Source organism: Zootermopsis nevadensis, unplaced genomic scaffold (assembly GCF_977971745.1).
Source record: "Zootermopsis nevadensis isolate Lab colony 2312 unplaced genomic scaffold, Znev_1.0 Znev_ptg000061l, whole genome shotgun sequence".
Taxonomy (NCBI): Eukaryota; Metazoa; Arthropoda; class Insecta; order Blattodea; family Termopsidae; genus Zootermopsis; species Zootermopsis nevadensis.
In genome coordinates, this window is record NW_028259192.1 from 22817865 (window position 1) to 22827298 (window position 9434).

General features: G+C 34.6%; 2 protein-coding genes across 7 annotated transcripts; one reads left to right on the top strand and one right to left on the bottom strand.

The window, feature by feature from the left end:
• The first annotated feature begins 1207 nt into the window (after positions 1 to 1207).
• Positions 1208 to 3577, top strand: bonsai (28S ribosomal protein S15, mitochondrial). 3 transcript variants are annotated; one of them, XM_087341056.1, is made up of 4 exons: positions 1208 to 1355; positions 2098 to 2231; positions 2449 to 2644; positions 3164 to 3577. In XM_087341056.1, exons 2-4 carry the CDS (start codon positions 2156 to 2158, stop codon positions 3456 to 3458), a joined length of 567 nt encoding a protein of 188 aa, XP_087197182.1. In that variant the 5' UTR covers positions 1208 to 1355; positions 2098 to 2155; the 3' UTR covers positions 3459 to 3577. The 3 variants fall into 3 exon arrangements, with proteins under 3 accessions (XP_087197182.1, XP_021920817.2, XP_087197181.1); XM_022065125.2 differs by having other exon boundaries at positions 1215 to 1642; XM_087341055.1 differs by having other exon boundaries at positions 1216 to 1485.
• LOC110830334 (uncharacterized) lies at positions 2097 to 9164 on the bottom strand. Of its 4 annotated transcripts, XM_087341048.1 has the most exons (7): positions 9096 to 9164; positions 8489 to 8701; positions 6976 to 7188; positions 6078 to 6367; positions 5575 to 5791; positions 4867 to 5230; positions 2097 to 4280 (listed from the first exon to the last, which is right to left on the bottom strand). In XM_087341048.1, the coding sequence occupies exons 3-7, from the start codon at positions 7152 to 7154 to the stop codon at positions 3930 to 3932; spliced, it is 1401 nt and encodes a 466-aa protein (XP_087197174.1). In that variant the 5' UTR covers positions 7155 to 7188; positions 8489 to 8701; positions 9096 to 9164; the 3' UTR covers positions 2097 to 3929. The 4 variants fall into 4 exon arrangements, with proteins under 4 accessions (XP_087197174.1, XP_021920797.1, XP_021920793.1 ...); XM_022065105.2 differs by lacking the exons at positions 8489 to 8701; positions 9096 to 9164 and adding an exon at positions 7974 to 8366; XM_022065101.2 differs by lacking the exons at positions 8489 to 8701; positions 9096 to 9164 and adding an exon at positions 8191 to 8365.
• Positions 9165 to 9434: the final 270 nt, after the last annotated feature.

Genomic DNA, 9434 nt, shown 5'->3' on the forward strand with positions numbered 1-9434 from the left:
GATGAAAAATATAAAAAGTACATAATTTTGTAATTGAATCCCTTTTCTTTGAGAAGATTTAATTAACACGTGCACTTCTGTTAAACCAAAAAGTTAATGTGTTTGAAAGTCTAAAAACATTTAACAGTTTCCTTGCATATGTTTCTTCGTTTTGCATAAATTGTTTCCAAATTAGAAAGGGGTATTTTTCACTGTTTCCACAATGTACAGTAACCTTGACTTGTTACATATCTCTAAAATCTAATGATACAAATTATATTTAAACCTTGTTCATCACCTATGATGGTGTGAGGATTGAATAAAAAAGCGGCTTACAGGAATTCTAGTGATACAGCATCACATTTTTGACAGTTACATCTAACTTGGAATATTTGCCCAGATCTTGAAGAGGAAACATAAAGATAAGTGGAATCTAGAAATCTACTTCATGGAGAGCTATATTATATCGACTGACAACACAGCTGTGGAAAATGAAACAATGATTAACTGAATAAATAGCATCATGTAATATTTCCACAAACAAATGTTATCAGGAGCAAACATGGTAATACTCATTAAAGGAGAAGCTACTTCCAAACATAAAGGGGAAGATCAGGGAATTGAAGAAGGGTGAGAATACTGCAAAGCAGCACAAAAATAGTATTCTATTCTATAATTTTTACTGAGTTAATATTAATGTACATTACCAAACAAATACACAGGTTGAAGAAGCTCGTCAAACGGAAGAGTAAAATAAACACAGTATGAAACATGCACAGAATTTCAAATAACGAATATTCAAATTCTTTCCCACATATACCACCGACCATAAATAATATCGTACATCACAGATGAAAGCTTACAAAATCTACAAGTAATTTTCTTCTTTTCTTTAAAAGAAAGACAGAGATTGCTGTCTTCTGGATTGTTGCGCATTGTAATATGATAGATATAAAGTCGTAAACATTCGCATTCATAAATTGCATAATTCCCTACCATCATATTTAGGTCCGGATAATACCAAACTTCATCATTTATTTTGGGAAATCTGTGGTTACCAATGGTGCCTTCGCTGTGGTTTATGAACGGTCGTCACCAAAGATAACAAACGGTCTACAAAACGAACATATCGATTTTTGGTCAAAGGGCTTTACGATATGTCGAATGAATTTCAATATTCTGTGAACTATTAAACTTATTCTTCTTCTAGTTTCACAATTATCAGTGGTACTAAAACAAGAATAAATTAATTGTTCACAGAATATTGAAATTCATTCGATATATCGTAAAGCCTTTCGACCAAAAATCGATATGTTCGGTTTATGTGTCCGTGTATGTAGTTCATATCAAAAATGGCGTACAACTACTTTTTATTGGTTAGAAATGGTCAAATACTTTTCAGGACATTTTCTGTATTTAGAATGTATTCAAATAGTTCTAAATGCGGTGTCACATGTAAAGGACTGCACAGACTTAGTTTACAACCACAGTTTCATCAGATATTTCGTAATTATGCTTTTAAGTCGGACCTTAAAATAAAGTGGGTTCGTCCACCTAAAATTCCATGTATTAAACCAGAAAAGAGTGGAGATTTGGCTCTGCTTCCAGCTGTGGATAAGAATCAGTATCCATTAGAATTCCAGAAATCAGAGGAATTAAAAACGTAAGAAAAAGATTTGAATCAACAGTGAAAAACAGAAGTTGTACTGTCCTAAAATTGCATAAAACATTCACCATTTAATTTTACCTAATATGCATATGCAGGGAACAGTATCTGTTCAGTTAACGTCCTTATTTTGAAGTAGTAATTGAACAATTGCTGAGGCAGCACAAGAAATTTAAATAAGTCAAAAAGACAAGACAGTGCATACATAAAGAAATTCTTTCCAGCAAACAATGCATACTGAAGCTTAAATCACCCAAGTGGTAGATTTAAACAAAATATTTATGTTGAAAATTTTATCAAATGTGTTAACATTTGGTCTCTTACATGGAATTCCATGGTAACAGTTCTGACTTTGTTATAAATGTTTAGTTGCCGAGTTGAGTGATTAGAACATTGCTCTTTCATATTATTACAAAGCCTTTTTACTCAAGACAGTATTTGGCCTGTTTCAGAGCTGATAAACTCGTTAGGAGAGTTTTTTCTCTTGAATTCTTTCCAAGACAACATTCAATGAAAATTCTAAGGATTGAAATGATTAACAGTGTCAAAAGACATGCATTAGACGGGGGATCAAGTGAAAGCAAAAGTAAGTTATATATCATTGTTTTGGTATATCATTCCATTGCTCTTGAAACCATTATTTTTTCCTACTTTAACTCTATTAAACGTTAACAAAGTTAATAGTTCAGAATTAAGCACTGGGTTCCATTATTATAATAGTTGGTATTTGCAATGTTAATAATTAATTTAGAATGATACCATGTGAATGCATGAAAATACAGAAAATAATTTGGTGTTCCCAGTTGCGCAAATGACTGCTGACATACGAAACTTCCAGCAGTTAATGGAAGAATTTCCAAGGGACAAGCGCTGCAAAGTTCAACTCAAGGAGCTTATTGACCGTCGTAAGAAATGGCTAAAGTTCCTCAGAAAATGGGATTACAAACGTTTCGAGTGGTTGTTAGAGAAACTTGACTTAGTCTATAAGCCAGCCCCAAGGTGAGATATTTCCTGAAACCAATTAATTGGCACTGCAGAACTCAGTATTGATTAGAAGATACCTCATCCCATGTGAGAGAGTTCAGTACAGGTTATGTAACGTATTTCTATAATTTTATTTTATTTTAATATTTTTTCCCTCCAGTGTGCCTAGTTTTTCAAAGTGTTCTCTCTCCCTAGTTTCCCCAGCATTCTAGAAACCTTGCATCAGTTAGAATTTGTTACAGTTAGTGTATTAGTGTGTGTTTAATTTATTTTCCTTCTTTATTCTCTTCAAGTGCACAGTTGCTTATAAGAGTTTTTTATAAAGTATAGTGCCTCAAAGTCTTCCTAAAGTTAATTTTATTGTAATTTTATGTTTTTAAACTGTATTGTGCTTATTTTACCTAGTCATTCATGTCCTAGAACTAAGATCGAGGAAATATGTAACTCTGTTGGCCTCAAAGCAAGAAGCACTGATATAGAATATGCTGCTTTGCAGTTACAAGGTCATCTCAATGAAATATGATTTTTTTTCAGTGAATTTCATTGGATAACACGAAAGGATTCATTGCGGAAACTTACAGACAAGCATTGTGCTGAAGTAAGGCAGCAAAGACTAGATGCCTACAGGGCGAGTTTAGAAGGACAGCAGGTTGACTTCCTACGAGAAAAAGCAAAAAAATTGCAGTGGATTCGTAATGAGGAGCAAGAGTGTGGTGTGGAGCCAACGGTCAGTGAGGCAGATATTGAAAATGTTTTGAAACAGTTAAAAGAACTTGAACTTTCTAGAGAACAGACATTGAAGGATGAAGTAAAGTTGTCTGTACTATGATTATCAGACTGTTGCCATTTTGTGAAAAGTAAAAGTGAATAAATAGTACAGGTATGACTGTACTTATCATTGTACTAGTGTAATGCCTGTTCAAGTTTTAAATGGGAAATGTATTATTACATATTTACAAAAATTATTTCACATCTCATACATATATCCCACAATTGGTTTTTTCATGCGCTGTGTTGACTTTTGCATTTAGTAATTGAGTATTAAGCCATAAATGTAAATCTTCTGCCATAAAAAAGGTGGAAATTTTTGGGTGCTGAACTGATGCTAATTAAAAGTGGTATAAGTTGCCTACTTTATTTCACAAATTTTGTATTAATTTTGTTACAAGATAATAGCAGATGAGGCTTTTATGCTATGGTGAAAGAAACTCACCTATTTTATGGATAACCCTGAAGAAAAATCCTGTTCCTTCAGGTTGGGGGCTGTGTGAGAGGATGGTAACCCATCCAGGTTAGCAAATTAATCCTTCTCATTTGTACCATCCATGCCTTGATGTGGTATTAGGTTCAGATAATACTGTACAGGATTTACAAAACTGATTGAAGAATTGCTTTTGCCACAAGAGACATGGTCGGAAGTAACTAAACTCTTAGACATGCCTGAAGTCCTTGTGGTTTGTATCAATTTCCTTTGAAATGTATGGTACATGTGGCATGCTTCATGTGATTTGCCACTTTCTTTCAGATACAGCATTTCATTCATAGTAGACTTGTCATTCAGAAGCTGAGAAGGGAAGGTGGTTATCATCCTTGTGTAATCAAAGTGCTGGAAGGGGCATCCACCTTCGGCCAATGGACTTAAAGCAGATCTCTGAAACAAATATCAGAATTAGTATATGATAATGCTGTAATATGTATGCAACCAAAAGCACAGATCTGTTTCAAGCATCATAAACTACCAAAAAAAAAACTATACTATGTTCCTTCAGGTCGTATTTCAGTAGCATCTTGCAGAGTTAATATACGTCACATCTTCAAACCCACATATCACCTCTTCTGATGATGAAATGTAACCACTGCATACACAGCATTCCTTAGGTTATCCTCTGATATCTCGTCAACCTCAAAAATTAACACAGGGCAAAGTACATTAATTGAAACTGTATACAGCAGGGCATGTAACGTGGTTGGAAGAGATTAAAGATGCATACCAAATTTTGGTTGGAAAGCCTGAAGGGAATAGACCACTTGGATGACCTAGGGGTAGATGGGAGGAAAATATTACAATGAATCTTTAGGAAATAGGATTGGATATTGGAATCATCTGGCTTGGGGACCAGTGGCAGGTTGCTGTGAACGTGGTAGTGGACCTTTTGTTTTCATAAAGGGGAGGGAATTTCTTGACTGCGTGAGCTTGTCAAGGAGGACTCCGCTCTATGAAGAGTTACACTCCTTACCTGAATAACTCTGCAGCTTGACACCACATATGTGTATCTGCCTCCTTCTAGCCCATACATATGCCTAATGCTGTAGCCATAACGGCGAGCATCCTTCTGCCAGGAATGTGTGCACCCTGAGCCACATTTTGAAATAGGCTGAGAGTATTCGGTGCGCCAAAAGTTAAGAGCTTCTTCAACGGGCATACCAACACCTTTGAGAAAGAGAGTAAGCTGTCTGCGAGCCTCATGAGTGAGGCGATGTCTTGATCGGAGTTTACGATAAAGATGCGCCATGCAGGGTGGAAAGTAAATATGTTGTGAATCCACATCTTTAGCTGTCATCATTCTGCCTCCACTCATTTCGACAGTGTTACTGCTGAATCTGAGAAGAATAATAAAATGGGAAATGGCTGGTGAGATTTTACATTTTCACAGCAATAAGTATGAAGATAGTTGTCTTCTGTGTAGTCTGGTAGGAACTCACTGAACTATGTAGACGATAATCACACTCTCCCTTTTACATGTTCATTTGACCTACTTCACGTAAAGAATGCATACAAATGAGTGACAGATGTTAAACACATTTTCAGCATTTGTTAGTGTGTAGTGCTTTAGCTCCAATCACCTATACCTCTTCATGTGTGGTCTATATGTGGTACTATCTGATTGTAATGAATTTTTAAATAAGTGTATCTCTACAAACCACTATGGTGATAAAACACTAACCTTCTTCCTAAATCTTGTGCAAGTTGATGTATTCGAGAATCATTCAATGCCTGATGTAGACACCCTGTAGTTTGTAGATGTTTCATACCAAATTCCAGATGCAAATGAAATTGGATGGCAAGTAGTTGCTTCCATTTCCCACAAGGAACAATACATTTCCCGGATTTCAATTCTACTTCACGCTTTTTAATTAAAGGCAGGCACGTCGTAAATGGTACTGGAAGAGAAAAGGACCAACTCTTCAAAATTGCTGACATGGAAACTAAAGTACTAATTTAAATGAATGTGAAATTTGTGCTAGCAAATTGATTTAACACTTTTATAGTTACTACTAATCCTGCTATATTTTGCAAGTTGTCACAGAAAGCGACTCATATAATCCTCCATTTCAATATCAAAGATATTGTATCTTGACAAATATGATATATAGGAAAATATGAATAGAAATAAAAATAAGTAAATCATATTTTTTAAGGTAAGTATATATTAACATTGCATCTCACCAAGTATGTTGTAATATGAACAGGTTTCTGGGTGAGTTTCCTTGAATGCATGGATAGCTGTTTCCTTTTTTATCATAACTGTACACATGTGTTTCACTGCTGAAAGAAATTCACTAAATTCCACTGATATGTTCGGTGATAGCTGTATAATCTCCTTCACATGCCTGTATAATATCTTCAGCATTCTTGTAACTTGATTATGATCCAGTGTACTCAGACGATGAACAAATAAGTTGGTTTCTGCTTTCAGCACAAATGTCTTGAAATCAGGAAATGAAACAGAGAGCAACCTGAAAACAAGTTTTGAAGTACATAAAGTAAAGCAAGTGTCAAGCTCTTCTCAGAACTTATTATAACATTAATTTTAGAAAATGATATTCACAATCAGATCAAAGTCCTGGGTCCATGATACACATGATGAAATAAAACAAAATTGTTCCTAGTATTTAAAAAATAATTAGCCTACATCTCAACTCATCTGCATTACATAAAAATAAATCATAATCCACTGAATTACAAGCTGCGAGTATTAATGTGTAGTGGGGAGACAGGACTCCAGTATTTTGTAAGTTTTTATTCCAGGGTGGAACTGTGAAAGCCTAAATTCAAAACTGCATTGCAACACTATAATCTGACTTTCAATTATTTTTAAAAATATTCTGGACTTCATCCATTATCATGTGAATTTTTTATAGATTCAGAACTTTTCTTAGTCATTGTCAGTTGAAATTTTTGAACATAATTAAAATTTGAAATTGCAACATATAAAAACTGAAAATAAAGAAATGAGTGATATAATATAATTGCCAAGGACATCATAACTGCATTTTATTGTGTGATTGTGGGCAAAAGGTCTAACTTAATGCTAGTGTGTTTTAAATATCAGACAGACACATACCTTAGTATGAAATGTCCAGCTCTGTCCATTGATGTTCCATCATTTAGGTATTCAAAGTTTGTGGGTATGCTTATTTCACCACTTTCAAGTGATAACAGATACTCAAATCTTTGTCTTACACATTTATTTAATATATGTAAAGCAATGTTGCCTCTTGGTGGTTTCATGTAGTAGGTCATAACAGAGTAGTGGTATACTAGCTAGCAAATATATCTGTTCAATCAACAGCACAAGAAAAGTATTATCACTAAACAAATGCTTCAACAGCAGTCACACAGAAAAACTGGCTACCAAATTAAGGAACCATTCATGCTCTATCTGTTTAAATAATCCTAAGCTTCTCTGGTGACTAATTGCATTTGATCTTAAGATTAAATAAGGTAACAGAACTGGTAAAGTGGGCTATTCTTTGACAAGCCGAGTAACAATCAACTTTTTGAAAAACATCCAGCACCATAGAAAGAAAGAGAGGAGTAAAACTCATGCATGTATTTATACTACAAAACCACAAAAGCTTCATACCTAACTCGCAGCATAATTCATGGTAGAGACATAGCCACATGTGAAAAGGCATGCAGTAGCCCACCAATCCTTCAATTGCATGAAAAGTAATACTATTACAAGGCAAAAACATTAAATATATCACTGAATGTGCTGCTTTCATATCCCCTGTTGATATAACAATTCTTCGTCACAAAATCATATGACCATAACATAAGAAATTGTGGAACTTAAAGGATGGTAAATTGTTTATTTGGTTTTAAAATAACAAATAACATGATTGCAATGAGAAGGTTTTGGACACCTTTACAGTGATCAGTCACTTTTATCTCATTGCTAATGAAGGGTTCTGATGTAGTTGCATTCATTTGTCAGCACCAAAGCAAACAGTTTTAACTGCATAGCTGACTATGGGAATAAAACCAAAGTTAAACAATGATTCTTAAGCTTATTACTGGACACAATACTTATGCTATGGATAGTAACTGTTACATAACCTGTAAATTACTGGGTTAGAGATTCAGCTCGGAATCAAGAAATCATCAATAGATATGACTGTAAGCAACAGAAGAATGTGGGTACACATTTAAAGATTATTAAAATTCTGGCTGAGGTCTGGGGATCACAATGGACACTGATTATTGTCTCAGATTTACTGTCTGGTACAAAAAATAAATTGATAGAGGAAAACATATGACAAGTTGCACTACATACTGCATTAAGTTTTCTTGGCGTGGCTCTTATACAACCACCCAACTATTCTGTATTTTCTTTAAAACAAGAATAACAATTCAAGACTCATAAAAAAAACAATATAATTGAGATACAAACAAAAATTAAATTTAAACATTATTGGCGATAGATCGAATCTCGACTTGGTACAATTTCCAGAGTAACTCAGCGACCATCGATTATATTCGATCTACTATCGTTGTGACTAGTCGCAGCTGATATGACGTAATATGTTACCCCGCCCTAAACCGTACGCATGAATAAACTCTTACGTACTTACTTCCTTACTTCATGCAGCCGAGTCCTTCCTGAGAAGCTAACAGTCGCTCACCCACTAAAGAAGGTTCATCAGCATGTTCACAACAGCCCGTCACTGGTCCCTTTCCTGAGCCATCTGAATCTATTTCACTAAGATCCATTTTAATATTACCCTCCGGCCTGCCTCTTGGTCTTCCAAGTGGTCTCTTTCCTTCTGATTTGCTATTAATTAACTCTAGAACGGACAAACAAAATACACTGTGGAGAGTCTGTCTTAAAATTTAACAGTACTTTTTCTAATCAAGAAATCCATTTTATAGAATCAGAAATGCTGTTGTTTTGTTCACAACACTCCACAACCGGTCCGAATTCTGAGCTGCATTTTTCCAATCCATATCCTCCAAATCTATTTCCCTAAGATCCGTCATATTATCATCATCTCATCTATATCAGAGTCTTCTGAGTGGTCGCTTTCCCTTTGTCTGTTTGACAGAAATTTTGTATACATTTCTCTCAACCTACTTGATTTCATCATCCTAATACTAATGAGTATAAATTATGGTACTCTCCTGCATGCAGTTTTAACTGTCATCCACGTCACTTCTTTCTGCTTAGGTCCAAATATTTACCTAAGCACTTTGTTCTCAAACACTCTCATTCTATGGCCTTCATCTATGAAATATCTGTGTTCAATCATCAACCCTGAAACAAAGACTTTGTTGATAATACTAATGGTATTGTTTATCAAACTGAAACTTATATTAAATTCTGACTAAACAAACTTTGTAAGATTCACTACTAACAACAAAACATGTACTAATTTAAGTACAGTTTATGACAATAACAAGAACTAAATTCCTTGATTAACAAATTGATTATAACTTAAAATGGATAAATCACATTGTACATATTATCCCCAAACTAAGTTCACCACGAGGACTGTCACACAACTCATGAAAACAGAAACT

Excerpts from the sequence above, each read along its gene's own strand:
- bonsai (XM_022065125.2), top strand. The coding sequence starts at position 1,332 with ATGGCGTACAACTACTTTTTATTGGTTAGAAATGGTCAAATACTTTTC. Across the intron at positions 1,643-2,097 it reads AAATCAGAGGAATTAAAAAC|AGCTGATAAACTCGTTAGGA; the intron begins GTAAGAAAAAGA and ends GGCCTGTTTCAG. Across the intron at positions 2,232-2,448 it reads GGGATCAAGTGAAAGCAAAA|TTGCGCAAATGACTGCTGAC; the intron begins GTAAGTTATATA and ends TGGTGTTCCCAG.
- LOC110830334 (XM_087341048.1), bottom strand. The coding sequence starts at position 7,154 with ATGACCTACTACATGAAACCACCAAGAGGCAACATTGCTTTACATATA. Across the intron at positions 5,231-5,574 it reads GCACAAGATTTAGGAAGAAG|ATTCAGCAGTAACACTGTCG; the intron begins GTTAGTGTTTTA and ends TATTCTTCTCAG. Across the intron at positions 4,281-4,866 it reads CAAGCTGCAGAGTTATTCAG|AGATCTGCTTTAAGTCCATT; the intron begins GTAAGGAGTGTA and ends TATTTGTTTCAG.